The sequence below is a fragment of the Poecile atricapillus genome, chromosome 3 (genome assembly GCF_030490865.1).
Source record: "Poecile atricapillus isolate bPoeAtr1 chromosome 3, bPoeAtr1.hap1, whole genome shotgun sequence".
In the NCBI taxonomy this organism is placed as follows: domain Eukaryota; kingdom Metazoa; phylum Chordata; class Aves; order Passeriformes; family Paridae; genus Poecile; species Poecile atricapillus.
The window spans coordinates 60,280,410-60,300,657 of NC_081251.1; the positions used below are offsets into that span (position 1 = coordinate 60,280,410).

Consider the following 20,248-nt stretch of genomic DNA (forward strand, 5'->3'; position numbering starts at 1 on the left):
TTCTTTGGTTAGCGAAATACTTGCAGTTTCAGGGATTTGAGGCTTATAATATTTAAAATTCTTGCTCCACTGGCTTGGACTTGATGAAGAGTAGACTGACTAGTACTGACTTCACTGCCAAGCTCTTGTGGCACACTTGACTCTGAAGCTATATGAGCAGAGTTCAAATAACATGCAGGTTTGTGTAGGGATTTGCAGTGCAGATGTTCCTAAGCCCTTTGAGAGCTCAGATGTTCATAATTTATTTCCAGGTCACTTTATTTCATGGTCCAGAGCTGAATGAGGTGAATGGAGGAGGAAAAATGTTAAGCATCCTTTTATTGCAGTAGGCTTTGAGACCTAGAAGATTATACAGATTTCTATAGATGTCTAGTGCTTGTAACCTGTGATGCACTGAGGAAAAATCCTGATGTATATTAACTTAATTTATCCCTCCCTCATCAGATATTCCTGTTAGCAGTTCATTTAGAGTCAGCTGAAGAGTATTAATGATCCATCTTAATATCTGTTAATTAGATGTTCTGTCCTTGAAGAACTGTCATTGTTTTCCAGCTCTGGAATAAGTTGGCTTCATCCTGTGGAATTGAAATCCATCTCTAAGGTTGCAGAAGATTTATTCCTATTAATTTTCTGTCTATGTGTCTCTCAGAACATTGAATGGGGGCAGACCATTGGCACAAAGAAAGACATGGATCATTGCAAGCATCCAGTAGTTGGCAAAGAATAAATTTATAGCAAGAATTTTCTCCATTCTTGATCACTTTGATCTCTTTAAAATCTCTCCTTACAGTTGCCTAAGGTTTGCCAGCAGTCACTTCAGAGAAAAGTCAATAGATAACTCGGTTGCCTAATCTTCAAATTCATTGTCTCAGACTGCCTTTTGCAAAGAAAAAAGAAAATCTTAATGTAATTAGTAGCTGAGGATTCTTAGTATAGTTAGTAGGCTAATGATTTTGAGTAAACATTATTCCTGAGGGAATAGTTTGCATATATGTAGCTGTAGTTGTTTTGTAACTGTGGTTGTTTACTTGTCTTTTGCCCATTTTGGGAAACTAGAGAATATAAATTCTGGTTTTGGCTTTGTGTAAATTTGATAGTGTTTCAATTGTGGCAGATATTGTTCCTCCATGTTCAAGTACGTAGTGTTGCCAATACTGTATTTCTTAAGCATGCCATGCATCCTGTGCTGGAAATCTTCACTGGTGATTTATTTTGGGAATCCAGCAGAAGCAGTGTGATTGACTTCAGAAGGACTGTAGTGGTTTTTTATGTAGAAAGAACTTCTTTTCACTGGGGAATTATCTTGGAAACTCTGATTTCTATAGCCTTTCTCCTTTTCCTTCCTCTTCCTCAGAAAAGCAGCCACCAAATGTCTTCTCTTTCACTTCTGTATTGACTTAAACCCAATACTTTTCTGCTGAAGAATTAATAATTCTCAGGGCTTTAAAAGCAGACAAAACCTTTTTTTGTTTCTCAATTACCACCACCTGAAAGGCTGTTGTACTAAGGAAAGCTGCACTTCTAAACTTGCTATAGGTATTTTGATATACTTACATGCTTCTTTTTGGTGTCCAGTAAATGGCATAGAGAAGCTCATCGGATACTATCTGGTAAATTCTGTGAATTTGAAAAGCAATCAATTGATGAAACCAGTGCTAAAGAGGAGTGCAAACAAACAATAACAAAGACAAAGAAAATGTTTTTCTAGATAAATTGTTGTTTTATTGGTTTGATGCTATTAAACTGGTTGGGAAATGTTTTCAGTCTTGTGGCTTATGTGAGGGATTCTCTCTATCTGGGCTTACTGGTCTAATAATAATAATAATAATAATAATAATAACAATAATAGACTCTGTAAGAGTTTAAGAAAAAATTATAGCCCTTCACAAAGCTGTGAAAAATGCTGGTCAGTTTAGAAGAGATCAATGAACCATCTGCAAGATGGCAGTGTGGCTGGAAATCTCAAGTCTGCACATGCTACCTACAGCCATGTATGTTTTTATTACTATGTGAAATAAATATGTTGTGCGTCATGGTATTCTACCAACATGTAACTTCTCCCCTCAAGTGAAGAGAATTAGGACAAAAGATAGCAAGTTTGAAAATCTCCTGGTGTCGAGATGAATTTCAAAGCCTTTCTTTAAAAAGCTTTTAGTTTTCCCAGATGTTTAACCTGCTAGAGAAAGTGCAGTGTTTGCTGTGAATACAGATCCCTGTTAGTGAAAGGAATTATTACCATTTATTCAGAGCTTTTTAAACAAAATTTCTGCCTGCAGAACTGGTTTTAATGGGGTGGAAAATCTATTTTGCAAGAGAGGGCTCTGCAGCCCTGTGTGTAATTGTTTATGTACTTGGTACATAAGTCTATCCTGATGTCTCACTTTAGAACAATAGTATGATTAATAGTTGCTTGAAAGCCTTATGGAGTTTTGTCTTCAAATTTTAATATGTTGGTATAATTATGTTTTCCAAGCTATTCAGAGGTTTCTGATGTGATTCATATTTTCTCTGCATATAATTCTTAACTTTTCAGAGGGTTAGGAACATGTGTATTTACTTGCTGGCACTGAAATGATGAAGCATTAGTGAGAAGAACAGGCACATTCTTGGAGATACTTTTTCTGTAAATTTTCATATGTGTCCTCCATCTAAAAGTAGTTTGTCTGTTGCCATTAAAAAAAAAAAAAAAAAAAAAATCAGTAAAATGGTGGTCTGTTTATTCTGGATAGTCATTAAATCCATTAGTACCTTTCTTCTTGCTTCCTTTCCCTCTGGTGTTCTTCAGCTTTTTACAAAGAGCTTAACTTCATTTCTTTGTTTTTAAAATTTACTTGACTCTCTTTTCTCTCACATTTGAAGAAAGATGATTGGAATAGGTCTGGGAATTTATTCTTCAGCCTTCACAAAGCTCAAATTTCATGTCTTAACTTTCTATAAAGCATCTGATGAAACATTTTCTGACATTGAGGTCCAAATTCTCAACAACTCTCAAAGACAGACTTTTCAGGGAACTTTGCTAACACATGCCATCATTGCTGCAGACAAATTCAACTCGAATCTCAATACATAGCAAATTTTCATGCTTCCATATCTTCTTAAACTAAAAAAAAAACCAACAACCTTTTGTCCAAGCTTGTTAGAACAGATCTTCAGTTTGTGTGATCTTTGAACTGGCTAAAGCAGAGTTTGCTTTCTGAGAGGTTGGTTCAATTTCTTTCCAGGTGTTACTCTTCAGTAAGGATCCTTCTTCCCATCATCATTACCAAAGTACTTCTCTTTAGTAGTGGTACACTGGGAGTGAAGTGAGCAGGCAGACAGAAAGTTAGGGAAGTTCATCTCTATTCTCTCTGCACTGTTGTGACTGGTTTACAGATGGATGAATTTCCCTCTTTGTTTTGCAGAGATTTAGCATGAAGTAATAAAAAATGAATGTGGGGTTGCATAGCATTATCTCATACAATGGTGGGGCAGCCTGTTCAGAAAAGGCTGGTGCTCTGGGTTTTGGGGAGGGGCAGCTGGATAATAAAATTCAGCAGCTTCCTTACTTACATCCCTAGCTATAGACATGTATGTGGTACCACAGATTTCCATCGGATTTTCAACAAGATGTAAATTGGGTACACATGTTCACTTTTGTGCTATCAGTGCTATTTGGAATAAGATTACCCCTTTCTATTTTGGTTAAAAATTATGAAAATTCTGTTCTTCCGATGCAACCAAAAATATGACATTTATTGTAAAAAGCCTCCATTGTCTTGTTATTTCAGGAAGATTTCTTAACCTTTTTTAAGTCACCATGCAGATGAAGAATAAAGTGTTTCTAATTGCACATGAGTGTTGTTGTACTCTATTACAATGCCTTCTTTATTTCTTTAAACTAAAAGTTATGATAGCATCTCAATGGTGTTTTTTAAAGTAATGGAATTTCTGGAAGAGTGGTGTTTTTTCTTCTTCGAGTTCACTTTAGGAAGTAATGACAATAAAAATCTGTTCCCTGTCCCCAGAAACCAAGTGACTCATTTTTCCAGATGGATACAATATGAATTGTGTCTGAGAACCAGGGACTGGAATGCAAAGAGTTTGGTGTTGTTTGTAATGTGGTTGAAAAGCTGTACATGTAAAACAGCAGCAGAAGTTTCTTCTCAATCTACAGAGTTTCCTACATCAGCCTACAGAGACACTTTCCATCTGAAAATAAGATATTGTGTAGGGAACAATTGAGAATTTTTATTGCTATAGATAGTGATTTTTGTCAGCAAGGCCCTTATGCTTCTGCCTGGTATAAGAACTACTACTGAATAAAATAAATTTTGAGGGCTTAAGTATTGAGAGAAGGCCCTCCTTCCTGTGCATCTTTTCTTTTGGGCTCCTTTGAATAGGTGCCAAGTGAAAAGCTTTTTTTTTTGTTATCAGGTGAGCTGTCCATGAAGTTTTTTCCATCCTTCTTCTAGTTCCATGTGGTTTTGTTACATTGGGTTGATGTGGTGTTGTTTCTGGCCCGGCTTTACACCGTTCACATGCTGGTTTGGGTTTTATTATACTGAGCTCTTTTTACTTTGTACAGAACACATGTTTGCAGATGAGACAGTTCTTCCTCAGCACCCCAAAAGATACAGTTTGCATTGCAGTGTACGAAGGACGAGGGGCCAGGGGCCATCCCTGACTACACCACCTCCACTGGCATTGTTGAGTCCCTTCCCTTTCGCAGTCTGCAAACCCTGAGCCTGTTCCAGCTGAGGTGCTGGTGCCACTGCAAATGTTACCTGCAGAGAGAACTGCAGAGCATGTAGGAACTATGGATCCCCAAATCACATGCTGGAAGCTGTTAGCCTGTATATATTTACCTCTTGTTTTCCCAAGTTCACACTTTAAATTTAGCTATAGAAAGCCTAGCAGGTTTATTGACCTGAGAGAGACCTGCTTTCAAACAACTTCCTTTAGCTCTTCTGTTTGTGTGACTTAAAATGTAATTAATTTGCAGTTTTTTCTTAGTGTCTGAACAGATTTTTCACTAACTTGGAGGAGAATTGACTATGTTCTGAAAATGATCATTACTGCTGAAGTACTGCCAAAAGTACCATGCTGATCTTCTTTTGTGTGTTAACTCTTAATAACTCATTCCTGCACTGTCTTTGATGCAAAAGCTTACTCCTCACATAATTACTGTCTTGTCCTTGCACCAGGCTTCCTTGCATGAGTTCTCCTGGTGGCCCAGGCTAAATAATTCTCAAAGCTTCCCACATTTTACTCCTTTTCATCTCTCTACCACAGCTTCCTTTTCTACTCCACCTTACAGGATCCTGCTAGATTCAATACATTTATTTGGGTGGCCCCCTCTTGCCTTTCTCTCAAGCTCTTTCATGCTGCCATTAAACCGAGAAATACTTGCTTAACATTTATCTGGACTGACAATGACATCTTCCCTTTCCTCTGGAAAAACCCTTTAATGCTTTCACATTTCATGTGTGCCCACTTGTCTTGGTATGCCTCACTTTGGGCCATATCTCTTATCTCTTTTAAGACTCACTTCATGCTGGTGTTAGCCTTTGTCACCCATTCCTGCTCCCACAGCTGTCTGCTGCATCCACTTTTTCCTGTTTGCTTTTGAGCAGATTTCAAAAGGGCTGTTTTGTCTGTGCATGATGAAGTTAAGTCCTTGAGCCTTCTTTTGGGTAGTCCTCCCACGTGGGGCAGAGATTTTCCTCACACAATAGCTGAATAGGGATTGCAGCAGCGAGTCTGCAGGCTGTAAATTAACTTCATGGACCAGGTCATACTGTGCTTTGAAGTTGTTGCTTTTTTATTTGTGTGCTTCTCCCATTTAGTCTTCAAGAATATAAATCTCTAGGAAGAATTATCATAGTTTAAAAGCCTTAGACAAATAGCAGCTGGTATTGGTTCATGGTCTCCAATTGGTTCCAGACATCCCTGGTTTTGATAAGACTACAAGACAATCCCAGAAATTCCTTGCCTACAGCTTTTGCTAATGCCATTAAATGTAACATTGTGATTACCGATGCTTTTGGAGCTGATTAGCCAGTATCCTGTGTGACTGATAAACACTGTAATTTAATTATTTCTTCAGAATGCCCCCCTGTCTTACCCCACTCCCCCTTCCTAGATTACCTTTATTTTAAAATACAACTTCATGCAAATGTTTAATGGGGATTTTGAAGAAGGCTGAAGGCACACAAGGATGCCTGTGCTCAGCCTGTGTTCAGTGAGAACAGGATGCTCCTCTCCAGCAGTGCCCAGAACAAGGCTTGCTCTGTTCCTGAGCTATTAAAAGCTGACTTGGCTCTGTACCCACAGAGGTGTCATCTCAAAGGGAAAGATGTTACCTGAGCTTGTAGCTTTTGGCTTTGTGAAAAGCTGACAACCATGTTTTCATTCTAGTTGGATGTTGACACAGAGAAAGAGCTCATCTCGCAATCTCCTATTGGAGTCGTCCCATGCGTAAAGTATTGGCAAGCAGAAAAATGCTCTGAGATGTGTCGAGAGCACAAAGAAAGAAAAAAAAAAGGTGGTGGGGGGAGAAATGATCAAATAAACCTAAATAAAAGAAAGATTATTCTTTCTGGAGTGCAGAGGATGCGTGTTTCAAAGGTCTGTGATGAGAGATTAGACAAGGCATCTTCGTTATGTGTATGCCTCTGTCCATTTTCACTAGACTTCTGAGAACTGATCTCATGATAAACTTTTGTAAATTCTTCTTTTGCTTTTAATAGTCATGCTTTGAAAGATTTTTTAAGTGTACTGTAAATTACAATTTTACATTCATTCACCTGTACAAAGTGGTATATTGTCTTCCATTTCTTCACCCTACTCACCAAATAAGATTTACCTCTTACTTCCAAAAGTAACTGATGCTACAATTTGTGAGCACATGTGTAAGGAAGCTGGACTGGGTGGAGTCTCTATCTGTTGTAGCACAAATCTTAGCACCATTTTGTTAACAGGGCCTGTTTTGCCCTCTCTTTGCTCGCTTCTTCATTCTTGAAAGTAAAGTGGCAGAATACTTGTTTAATTCTTGAAATATTTGGCAGCATTATAAGGAAACTGAACTGATTTTGCTTCTAAATGAGCCTAAAGGGCATAGTCCACCTGAGGTTTTTATATTTGTCAGCTCGTTTCCTGAGTCACAAAGGTGCTTGTCCCAGCCTTGGCTAATCTTACAGTGAGGTGATATTGTCCTGTGCACGTGGTGGCAGAAAAAGGTACAAAGCCAACACTTGTTAGAGAAAATGTGCTGAACTTTCTCCACAGCCCTAAACCACCTGTTGAACAGGCAGTGTGCAGTGATTGGAGCTGGCACTGGAAGATCAGTGCTGTCAGGGGATATGAACAGTTGTCAGTACATGATCTTGGTGTACCTTGACCTGATGGACATGCCTTTCCTGCCTTCTCATTTGTCAGTGTGCTTGCTGCCTCTTTTATTTGTACTACCTGTAAGTATTACTGTATACTGTACATTATTTGTACAATCTGCAGGGCAGATTTTGGCTGCAAGTATGTAAGTTGGGGAAATGGAGAGCAAAATTTGACTTTGGTGCAGTGCATAAGAATATGTATTTCAATAAGTTTGTATGTTTTAAATGAGTGTGAAAATGTTTGTTTAAATGACTGTTTATCTACACAAATACTTAAAATCTGTCATCTAAACCTTGATTAAGAGCTTTTTTCAGTCTCTGAAAATATTTGAGTCTTCACTTTCCTAATTTTACATTGAAGCTGGGTTAAGTTGTTACATCTTCATGTACCTGTGCTAGATATATTTTAAGAATTGCGTATTTACATTCCTGCTTTTGGTACAGTGGTTTGAATTGGGTCTATTTAGCTGGTTTTTTGTAGTTTGCCTGGGTGTAATCATATATTACCCTATTAGTCAGAGCAAGAACCACAGTATTGTCTCCTGTTTACAGTTAGGGGAACCATAGGATGGTAGTAAAGAATGAAGAGAACGTTCCACTGTAGCTATTTTGCTTTGCACAGTGTGTTAGAGTAGCTGTTTTCTACTTTGCTTTCAGACAGCCAGCTACACAATCTAAGCTAAAAAAAGCCAAGACTAATTTTCAAAAAGAAGGGGGTGGTGGGAGGGAAGAAAGAAAGAAAAAAAAAAAAAAAAAGCAAGCCTTTGTGAAGCACAGGATTGTGTTTTTATGTAACTGCTTTTGTGGCTATCAAACTACCCAAAGTTCATGGTATGTTCATCTTGTCAGTATGTGTTTAAGACCACCAGCTTTGTTTTATTTCAAGTCATCTTTTGGGTTGATGTAACACAATATGACTGAATGTGTTTTGGCAGGGAATAACTAATCTAATTCATATACTACCAGATGAAAGCAATTTACTATGGGGAAGCACTCAAATTTTCAGTGCAGCCCACAAGGACATTTTTCCCCCATTTAATTGTCCCTTTTTATATCCAAACAGATCCAGCAATGGGAACAGAACCTGGAAAAATTTAACATGGACCTTTTCCGAATGCGATGTTACCTATCCAGTTTGCAAGGTGGGGAGCTCCCAAACCCAAAGAGCCTTTTGGCTGCTGCCAGTCGTCCTTCAAAATTGGCCCTGGGGAGGCTCGGCATTTTCTCTGTCTCATCCTTCCATGCACTGGTAAGTCTGAATCCACTTTCATGGGTGTATTACACAAAAACACCATGTGCTTAGACATGGAATTGTGCTGGGATAATACATGGCTGCAGCCACATGCATTGGTCAGGCAGCTCTGTACCCTTCTCACCCTCTCTGCCTGCTCCTTTACTGCATATACATTTTCTTCTACAGGGATATGGTAATGACTTTTTTTTCCCCCAGAGGACTCCAGATTTGGAGTCCCTCCTAAAAAGGAAGTATTCTTAGAATTGGCTAAAGCTAGAGACAATTCAAAATTAAATGTCACTTTTTTTAAGAACTGTGGGCTGTGTTTCTGAAGAAGAATGAGTGAGATCCCTAGCTGCTGTGACAACCTGTTGTCACCCCGTCAGCTTCGAGGGAAGTACAGCAGTAGTAGGTTCACCTCTGCTCTTTAACCTTGGCAGGGCTGCTAGGCTGATCTTGGCAGAGAGGACTAGACCACATCTGCTGCATGTGAAGTCTAGGAGTAGTACTGAAAGAGGCAATGTGTTCCTCTCTCCACTGTTTTTATCTATGTGGTTTGTACCATTCCTTATTAATAACTCAATGCCATAGCATTTATCTCCTATGTTTGGCAATTTGGAGAGTCTGTCTTCCTCTAGCAATTTCATATCTGAATGATAGGTTATCATTCTTCTTCAGAGCCTTTTCATTAGCTTTTTTTTTACAGAGCAATATTTTCTCAGATTCTCCCTTCCTATGGCTTCTGATTTTGCCCCGTGAGTATTCCATGCCACTGGAATACTGAAACAAGCATCACTGCTGGAAGTTTAAAACGTTGTCCCTGCACTTTGGCGCGTTACACCGAGATGAACTGGAGCAACCCTCATTTGATGCCTCAGGTTGAAATAACTGTCAGTATTTTGCTGTTATGAAAGTGATACAGGAGGGTCTGTCTCTGTGTTTAAATAGATCTGCTCCAGGGATGAAGCTGCTCTCAGGAAACGTACCCTGTCTCTGTCGCAGAGGGTTCGAAATAAGAAGGGTTTATTTTCTTCTCTAAAAGGACTGGACACATTGGCAAGAAAAGGAAAAGAAAAGCGACCTTCCATTGCTCAGGTAGATCTTATTTGCTGGGGGTAGCATAGAATGGCTTGTTTCTCCTAGGGCTCATCCTGGAAAGTGCTTTTGGTGCAAAGGGTAGAAGACATTTGTCCATCAAACCTGCATCCAAGGTTTCAGTAGGTGTGGCAAACTTGCAATGGGGTCATCACCTGTGAAGATTATATGTCTAATTTGGGGTTTTATTTTTGTCATAAATAAGATTGGTAAATGAAAGGTTGTGACCCAGTAATTTAATTATTGTCAACATAAGAATATCAGGTTGGAATTTATAACAAAATTTCCCTTCTGGCACATTTCAAACTGTTTGGAAGTAGGGTTTTTTTTCAAGATGGCCTCTATGCACTGTCCTTCATACAGTGTGTGTTTGTTTGTGACTGGGACTCTGAAGCACTGTTGCAATTCAGTATAGAGTGACATAGGTGAGTCTTCAAGGGAAAAAGAGACTGTGCAAAGACAGACATCTTTGGCATGGCCTCTTAAAAATAAAGCAACACACACTTCTGGAACTACATTTTAGCCACCAGGAGAAGACTTCTGTCATGCAGGGAGTCAGCTGTCAGTATAGACAGCTGACAAATAATGCCAGACTAGTTTACTGAGGACTTGGCACAGGTTTGGTGTGCAGGGTCAGGCTGGCTCTTAGGAGAATGACTATGCTGATGTGTGCCCCCACTGGAGGGATGAATTGCTGGTGAAACCACAGTGGCTTTTTCTCTTTGTGGAACTCGTGGTTCATGCTTACATTTAGTGCAAACTCCATACTTCAGGAGTCTGTGTTTTCTCAATAAAAGCTCAGTTATATGCAAAACAAAAGTTTTCTGCCTTTTCCCTGAAAAAAGAGGTAAATAAGAGCAGAGACACTTCCCAACAGTGAGGCAGAAGTTACAGAGGTGCACTCTTACTCAGAACACTGCTGTTTTCACGAGCCTCTGCCATGTCTGTTGTTGCTCCTGCAAAGCAGTATTTTGTGCATTTTTAATTAGGCAACTTTGTTCTTCTTGTTCCCTGGCCCTTGATTCTATTAGTCACAAAATCAGCACTTGAAAATTGGCTGTTCTTGCATGTCTGGTAGTCTGTTGCAGAATATTTAAATAAGCCTATTTGTACATGTCCTGCAATACATGCAGAGCTGATCCAACAGATTGGGTGTTGCAAAATAACACATCAGGATTTTCTGATCTAGTGGTTTGTATTTTTAATAGGTAAATATCACTGGCATTAAGCTTCTGCTTGCTACACATTTTAGCATATTGATCAAGGTGTGTTAGCATGCTGTAATTTATTAATAAAACTCAAGTCTGTCTTAGAAAAGAAGGAACTAAAGGAGGAGTTTTCCCTAGGTCATCCTTTTCACATAACTTCCCCTGTGTTCCCCAGCAGCAGTCTGGTCTGGGAGTCCTGCATCTCTATTTCTTTATTAATATGAGCTCTGGGGGAAGGAATGTTATGCCCTTTAGCTCTGTTCCCAGCAGACCTGACACCTTGTGCTGTTTTTAACTGGGTAATATGTCTTCTCTTGTGCTTTATAGCCCGTGAAGGGGATTCTGTGGAGCTCAGGGACAGGGAATCTTATATCTGTGGCAAGGAGAGTAGGCTCCTGCTGCCCTCCCAGTGCTCTTCTGAGCAAAGATGGGAGGCCCATCACAGGCAGAGGTGTCCCCAATGGGTCTTTACCCTTCTTCTTCCAAACCTTGCAACCGGCTGGCCCAAAAATGTTTTCATTGACAAGCTGGGGTTCTTGATATTTTTTATTTTTGTAATAAAACATCCTGCAATACAAGTAAAGAAATGTAAATGCTGAGTGTTGTCTATGAAAGTGAGGAATTTTTATGGGCATGGCTTGAAAACTGACCTGTGAACCTAGAAGATGGCTGAAAAGAGAGCCGCATCCTTTATCAGACTTGTGTATATGCACACAATTCTATATCAAAATCAGAAAAGGCCTGAAGATAACTTTCTTGTTTCTTTCATCCAACTGGGTTAAGCAGAGAAGTGGAAGTTACTTCTCTGCTCATTGTGTTGAGATGTTTCTGTCAAACAATAGATTAAAAAAAAACTCTTGCTTTCTTGGATTTAAGTTCACTTGACTGTAGCTGGTATGTTTTAATCTACAGCACCCTAGTTTCAAAATCAGATGGTATATTCTTGAACATCATTGTGTCAGAGAAGTTTTTAATTTTATCTTGTTTATTTTTATGGCATTAATAAAAAACGTTCAGAGTTTCTGTGCTGGGAAGCTTTCGTAAACATTAATGAAGTGCCTCAATCTTCTACAAATCAGTTAATAAAACTGCACTGTAGCAGATGGGGGATGTCTAGGCTCACATTATCCTCAGATTCTTAAATGCTTATCTGCTTTCTTATGTCTAAATGGTGAATTGTTTTGACAAATCATAAGCAATAAAATACTTTGATTACATCTGTGGGTGAGATCAGGAAGTTCAGAAGTGGTACCCTTTATTTGCATTGGCAGAAACTGTATTTAGTATGAAATCTAGAGAGAGTTTTGGTTGTCTTGGATTATCTGAAAAGCTTTTGCTAATACCAGAACCCCCCAAAAAGCTCATCTGTAAGTCTGATATTGTCCTAATTTATTGACTGTAGAAGGAGTTAGAAAAAAGGGTTTTAAATTTGCAGGTTAGGAGGGTAATATTATTACTTGCAAATCTCAATGTCATATATAAAATGTATAGTTCTATCCTTGTGTTTACACCAGCCTAATCGCCAAAATATCTGTATCCATAGCCATTTATTGGATTAAAAAAAAAATAAATTAATCAGCTTAGCACCTTTGTGAGATACCAATAGTTAAATTTCTGAAGCATGTGAGCAATGTACATCTCAGGTCCTGCCTTCATCACTTCCAAAGCAGACACAGTAGTCAGCTACTTTAATTACTTAATAGTGTGGGGTTTGGGTCAACTATGCCTTTAAAGCTAAGCTAAAAATTTCAATCTATTGTGCCAAGAAAACTGGTTAGAAAAGATGAAAAACTTTAGGGTAGGAGGTGTTAGAAACCAGCAACAATGAATTGAAATAGTCCCTTGAAGTCATGATAAGATTTGTAGCTCTCCCTAACTGTATCCTGAAGGGTAAAATTTAGAATTCCAGTATAGTGTATGATTTGAAGGTAAATTACTTTAATCTTATTACTAAATAGTAGATAGGGAAAAAACAAGAACATGTTTTATATGTATTTGAATCTGAGTGTGCATATAGCTTAGAACAGAAAATCTGCTTAAATTTTCTTTATATGGAGAGAGCTGTATTTCTTTATTACTTCTAGTCCGAATAAAGCAATAAAAAGTACAAAAAGATCCCTGGGGCTTAGCAGGTTGATATATATTCCTTAATTTAGTTGGTTTTCTTGTTGTTTTTACAATGGATTTAACCAAAACAGATAAGAAGTAAAGGTGTTTATTTGTTCAACCTACTTATTTATCTGTGATGTTTTCAATAGGTTTTTGATTCAGCAGGAGGACATGGATTTGCTGGCGTGCAGAATTCAGCCAACTCTGCTGAGGTAGGATATGCCTGTTCTCATTCTGCATCACCATGTCTTTGAATTCTGGAATGTGTTTCTCTAAGGTAACGGCAGGGCTGGTTCAGAGACCCTGAAGAGGTTCAAAAAATGTATTTATTGTTAGGTGACAGGATTATAACTCTGTTAATGAAACCACTTTAACGTAAGTTTCTGAGCATTCATGGTAAGCTTTAAAAAACAAAACCAAACCAGACCCCTAGAAGCTTCTTCACACACTAATGCACACAGTCTGTACACTGCCAGAGACTTAGGGCCGAGCTTGTTTGAAAGCATCCTTCACAGTATGGCAAATCATAGGATGGTTTGGACTGGAAGAGTCTTTTTTAGGTTGTCTGGTCCAACCCCCTGCAATAAACACGAAAATCTTCAACTAGATCAGGCTGCTCAGAGTCCTGTCCAATCTGACCTTGGTGGTTTCCAGGGATGGGATGCAACCCAAGGTATATTTTTCCCCTTTGTCTGCTTCAACAGAACCTTTGTATTTTGAGTTTTAAGGCAATAAAATCTATGTAAAGTCTGTGGACCATCCCATCAGAGAAGTGAGATTTATTATAAAGCTGGAGATTGCCCAAGTAAAGGAGAAGGATGGAGCATCCCTCAGCTGCATTACACAGTAAATAGCTGTGATTTATGTTCTCCCAGGAGGAGATCAGCTGCTTTTCCCTGCCTGGCCTCAGTCATGGTCCTTCTCCATTCATTCAGCCTCCATGGGGCATAGTGTTGCCATCCCCCAGTCTGGAAGGACTTCTCCCACTGACAGCAGCTATCCTGTAATCCTGTAACATTGTTTTGCCTTCTGAAAGTATCTTCACATTTTGTCTGTTCTTTGAAAAATTGGATTGAAATACCTGAATTCCCTTTGTTACTTGGCCACTTGCCTGCTATTTCTTGGAGTGGGAAAGTATTTAAACCAAATCACTCCTCTGTTTTCAAAATAAATTGTAATTTTGGGGTTGAAATCAACGTCTGGAGAGAACACTTAACAAATTCCTCCAGAATGTACCATAGTGTGTGGTGTGAGATGGCATCCATGTCCCATCTCAGAGACAACAAACACAATTCATTCCTGTTCAAACATGCTGAAGTGTGGAAAGGTTTGCCACATGAGAAGTGACGAAATCTCTTGGGCACAGCCCCTGAAGGTTTGTCCTGAAGGGCTGTGACACCAGTCCCTCTGTTGGATGCCAGCCCTCTTGGGGCTGGGAGGTTGATGGAGCTGCCTTATACTACAGGGTCTGCTGTGGTTCTCCTGGCCTCTGGCCTAACAGGAGCATTTACTCCTCCTGAACCCTTCTGAGGAGACAGAGAAATGTTTTGAAGGCTCTAGGGAGCAAGCAGAATGAAATGCTCTCTCTTTGGTGAAGTGTCAGCAAAAAGACAAGGTCTGTCTTCTTGTCACAGCTCTAGGTAAAGCAGCCTTCTCCAAACTCAGGCAGGGGCTCACAGCCCTGTACCCTCTTCCTGTTTCAGGTAGAGGGGGACCATAAGAGGTTAATGTGGCTGCAGGTTTGGGCCAGGATTTAAAAATTTAGCAGGGCTGTCTTTCAAGACTAGAAAAACCCACACAATTTAGATGCTGAGCAGAGCTCTGGCGCTAGAAAAACATTTTCTTCCTTATTATTTCAACCCTATTTCTGAAACCTTTTTTCAATGGGTATTAAATACAGCGTGGGCATTTTTAAGATCTTGACATTTTGGTGAATCATACGACAACTCAGAAATGATTCATCATAACTTTGAAAACCGTTACTCTGGCATCAGCCTGGTTTCACTGGCTGATTTAAAATGAAAAAACAAAAACAGCATCCAAACCTTTATGAAATGCTGCCTGTGGAGGGTAGCGAATGACAAATAGTGAAGTCTGCCAGGGAAGCTGTATTTTCCCTGAAAAGGATGATAAAACCAGAGGCAAATAGTGGGAGGAAATTATGAAGTAACCTATTGGTCCTGCAGCGGCCCTGTGGCACAACATGTGACAGTCTGCAAATCCTGGCGCCTCTTTCTGGAAAATTGGATGGGTTGTTATAACTTCATGTGGCAATGAATGAATGAACTATTGTGGAATTGGTCACTGCAGGCATAACAGGAAAAAAAAATCTCTTTTCATGTCAGATTTTCTGAGACGGAAAATGTGGATGAAGCAACGGTTCCTTGACTGCAGTTAAGGAACACAGTCATGTTTAATAACAGAGGGAAGTTTATCTCAAATTGCATGCTTGAGCATCAGTGTGCATGGCAAGGAGAGGATGTAGCTCATGTTGGCTGGCTGCAGATCTTACATCAAAAGGTGGCCTTGAACCTATTTCTCATCACCTTACTCCTCTATGATATGAGGGTACAGATTTTTTTTTCATCTCTGGCAATAGTGAGATTTATTTCAGTTGCACAGATTTGAAGTGCTAGTGTTGCAGGGCAATAAACCATCGTAGCAGTTACAAACCTCCCCTGCTGAGGCAAGCATAGCATTGGTTTTCCCTGGAGGAAGCCACCAGGAAAATTCAGCCTGACTCATTTGTGCTCATCTCTCGCAGCCTTCATGCCTTGCCCCCTTTCTCCTTTCTGTTTACACTTATTTACACTGTGGAGGTAGGTCAGGCTTCATTCTCAGGCAGGTGATTTAGTGCTAAGAGGACTACAGTTCCACAGGAATTATCTTCTTCAACAATACCAGCGTTACGAGCAGGCTGTACCTACAGCCACCAAGGTGACACTTCACCTGGTGTAATTTCAACACTGCCTTAAGTGCAGTAGCAGAACACGACTCCTGTTATGTACAAGCTGATGGATTTCAGTAGGATTTCCATCACCTGTGTTAACTGAAATTTCATGTTCAAGTAGTTAAAAGGGATGGTTGAGTGAGACAGGCAAGATTAATGAATTGGCTTACTTCATTAATATTACTCCACTAAACCAGTGTGTTATTCTGGCATCACATTATTACTATGCCACAATCTGGGTTGTCTGTAACTTGAATTTCTGCATTGTTTGGTAATTACCTGGGTACGATTGCTTGCTTCATTGTTTTTATAGCCACAGTTTCTATTTGCAAAAAGAAAATAATATCGGTCTCTCTGTTGCTACTGACAGATTGTTGTCAATCACTTTCATGCCTGAAGCAAGGGAAAGAGTCCCTGTGCAGTTTTTATAGCAGCTTTTAATTGTGGTGCACTCCTGGGCTTGTGTCCCAGTGGAGAGGGGGCAGAATTGTGTAATCAAGGGTCTTTATGTAGGCAACAAATCCCCCAGCCCAACAATCAAACAAAAAATACTAACAAAAAGCAAGTACTCCTGAGAACAGCTTTGTACAGCTTGAGACATGCCTTGGGTGGAAGTCGTGCCACTCTATGGAGTTATTGTCTCTTCCAAGTGACTGCATGGGGAATCAAGGGACCCCATCTGCATAAAATTAAATGCCTTGATATAGGTTATTAAGGGATGTGCTGAATAGGCTGACCCAAATAATATGTGAAACTCCAAATCTGAACAGCTCTTGGTGTTTGTCTTCTCTTTGTGTGGCTTCCTTTGAAACATGCAGCCTGAAGTGCAGTACAGGAGAAAGTGTGAAAGTGCAGAGTGAAAAAGGGAATTTATTTAGGACTGATGATGTGGAGCAAAATGGTAAACAGGCAAATACCCTCTGCTGCCAATGAAACACCATGTTCTCAAACTGTAAATAGAATAGGAGCACTTTATTCCTTTAGTCCTTTATTTTGTTATGGGTAGCCTTGCTCCACAGTGCTCTCTGCTGGAATTTTGTTGCCATACTCTGTCAAAATGACACTAATTTTATTTATTTATTAATTTACTTATTTATTTATATACAGAGTTAGTTTACCCGTATAGGTTAGGTAAAATTGCAGTTGCCAGTTCTTCTTAAAAATTTATTTCCACTGTGATATAATACCAGGTAGCTACATATTTCTACAATCAGTTAAATCAATGATTAGTATGAGATAAAGGCATGAAATTCCTTAATGGGAAAACACAGCAAGTTCAATCCGAGCTCTAGAAAATCAGGTCTTTGATAGTGAACGAGTGCAGGTATCAGAACTCTTTCCCTGGCTTGCCATGGAGAAAATACACAACGCTGTTTTTGAATTCATAGCCACTGCAAACTTCTAATGTAATTGCACTGTTTTGTTTTGTTTTTCAACATCTGCATATGTTATACCTTCCTCCCTTGTTTCCAGCAGCAAGTCGACGATTTTTTGAATGTCTACTGCTCAGTGCCAGAGAGCATCCAGAAGGAGAATGCTTGGGAAACACAGACTTATGTTCATTTCTGTGATGGCCAAGCAGTGGCGCTGACACTCAAGCCAGAGCACAGGGTGGAGGATGTTTTGTCTTTGGCGTGCAAGGTACTTATTTTTCATGCACAATTTCACCTTGTAAGTAGCTGTGGACTCGAGAAGGAACACAGTATATCAGTGAATGCGCAAATAGGGAAAACTGTGATAAGATTATCATGATATATAATAATACAGTAAAGACATAATATATAATACTACTAATACATAACAAGCATCACTGTCTCAAGGCACTTTTCTCTCTTTCCTTAGTTGTGGTTTTTACATGCTGTAGCCAGGGCAGCAGGGTTGTGGAAAGGGTTTCAAAAAGTGTTGCTGGAGACAGCACACAGGGAGTACTTCAAGAGCAGTGACAGGGTAATCAGCCCTAGGGAGTTTCAGCACATGTCCACTCTGTGCTGTCCTTGCAGCAAACCCAGTTGTTCTGTGCAAATTAATCACAGAGGAGCAGCAGGGACTGGTTGAGTTAGAGCCAGGAGATTAAGACATTTAAGACTGCTGTGACAAACACCATCATATAGGTTTGCTTCTGAAAGGACATTTTTAAGCTTTTAATTAAATACAAGCTCAATTTGTGAATTTCAAAGAGTGAGTTCTCTTGTGAAAGTCTGTACTGGCAATTTGAGAGGGATTGCTGTAGATCATGGAACAGAAAACCAAGTCACAGGTTGAAGGTAAAATAGAAATACTGGTTTTAGCTACACTGAAAACACCAGCACCTCTGGAACATTTTAATATACCTAACATTTCTGCCTCCATACATCTCAGTTGCTTGAACTTAGCTCTACAACTTCACGATTCAAGTCTCTTAAATTATGCTAAACAGCTTTTTGGGAAAAATAGGTCTTTACCCCCAAGTTCTGTTTTCTGGCCAACTGGTAAATATATTTTATTTACTTCACAAGGGGAAAAACAGGAAAAAAAGGAGTCCTGTGCCAGACAAGATCCAGCTGTAGCTTTTGGCATAGGTTACGGTGAATTTCCATGTGAACTCATTGAACTGGCTTGAAGTTAATGAATTTTGAGGCTTTAATGGAGGAAAGGGCCCAATTTAATGGCTCTTTTCATGTGCTAATACTGGGTGAAAAAGAAAAAAAAGAAAAAGAAAAACTTTTAACAATCTAGAGTAAAATATAATTTTTAAAATCAAAATAAGTGCTCTCAATTAGGCAAGTCTCCAGGGCATCGAAATTATCTTCTTGTGGCTTCTCCTGGTGGAGACCGAGTCCTTGAGAAAATGTTTAATGTTTGGCATTACTTCTAAAAACCTGGTTGTTCCCTGTCAGGCTGAAGGGATTGTGTGGCACACCACTTGGCCAGTAGGTGGCACGGAAGAGCCAGAACATGCGAGACCCCTAAAGAGGGAAATAAAATTTATAAAAGTAGAATTAAGTTGAAAAGGAAATTCCTTACCTCTCTTACTCTACCATTCCAAAATATTTGTAATTGTAAAGCTGACTTTTAATTTTCATTGTCTGTATTGCATGAAAATTTAGTTTTAAATTCCTTGATTTTTTTCTTAAATGTTTTTCTGTTTTATTTTGTCTTTCTATTCTGTGTGTAAAGCTTTTCATAAGCATTCTCTAATGCTGAATACTTTCTGCTCATCTATCCTGGTTCTTTTCCTTCTTACATTTTCATTCTGCTCTGGTGAGTGTAAGGAATCTTTCTTCTTAACAGAAAATGTTTGAATGGTATGTGGATAAGGCTGAAGTTCAGAAGACTTGTTAGGGTTTTATTTTTCCCCTTCATCCATGCTTTATGAGGCTTATACTTTTCTCATTTCTGTTTTCCATCTGAGGTTTTTGGATAGCGCACAAAAAAACTTGTGCATTTAAATTCAATTTTTGAGGATGCAGAACACAAGTAACATGTAAACTGCAGCATGTAATAAGATGTTAATTACCAGTTACTCAGTAGAGTTAGATTTTGTAAGATGCTGAGATGCATTAAAGGGGTTAAATAACCCTCAATGAGGCTGTCAGTCCTCTTCTTTTGGAAATGTTGCTTCCTCCTGTTTTAGAATTGTTAGTCTGTTAATATGCTAAAATGCCATGTTTTGTGCCATGGTCTCACTGGTATCCTGGTTTTTTAAGAGCCTCTCATCAGGGGTTCAGCACTTTCAGGCCAATATCCTTTGGGAAAATCCCTATTTCCCTTTGGCTTCCTGTTGAGACAGGATCTTTGCTTTGACCTCATGTGTTAAAAAAAAATAAAAAATAGGGGAAGCTCTCTGATCACAAATGAAACCCAGCAATAAAAATAAAATCTAATAAAGGCAAACCCTTAGGGAACCTGGTTGCCATCCCATCCCCTCTCCTAACTGCCCATACGTGCATACACATTTTCTACATCAGAAGCAAAAGCTGCTGAGCAGAACTGAATCCTTAGAAGTGGTCATAGAAAAAGTGGTGAGTGTTCAGTTCAAAGGGGCAGAAGAGTGTTGAGATATCTTTGGAAATATATATTAGTGCTCAGCTAATCTAATAGCCAAGACATAGTGTTTATGAAAGGATTTGGGATCGTTGTAAGGCAAAATGGAAATAGCACTGTAACCTTATATTTTAAGCAATGCATCTAGTTTTGTTTATGCTACAAAAATAGGTAGAAAATTACTTTTTGAGATTGCTTTTGCATGATTTTAGAAGCTTTGTGTGTGTGTGTGTGTCACTTCTCTGTCTTTTAGGATTCT

General features: G+C 39.2%; 1 protein-coding gene across 1 annotated transcript in view; it reads left to right on the plus strand.

The window, feature by feature from the left end:
* TIAM2 (TIAM Rac1 associated GEF 2) overlaps positions 1–20,248 on the plus strand; it is a 97,450-nt gene that overhangs the window by 23,928 nt on the left and 53,274 nt on the right. The window contains exons 7-10 of the mRNA XM_058835566.1: positions 8,434–8,619; positions 9,553–9,699; positions 13,166–13,228; positions 17,440–17,607. Coding sequence (XP_058691549.1) covers positions 8,434–8,619; positions 9,553–9,699; positions 13,166–13,228; positions 17,440–17,607 — 564 coding nt within the window. The remainder of the gene's footprint in view (positions 1–8,433; positions 8,620–9,552; positions 9,700–13,165; positions 13,229–17,439; positions 17,608–20,248) is intronic.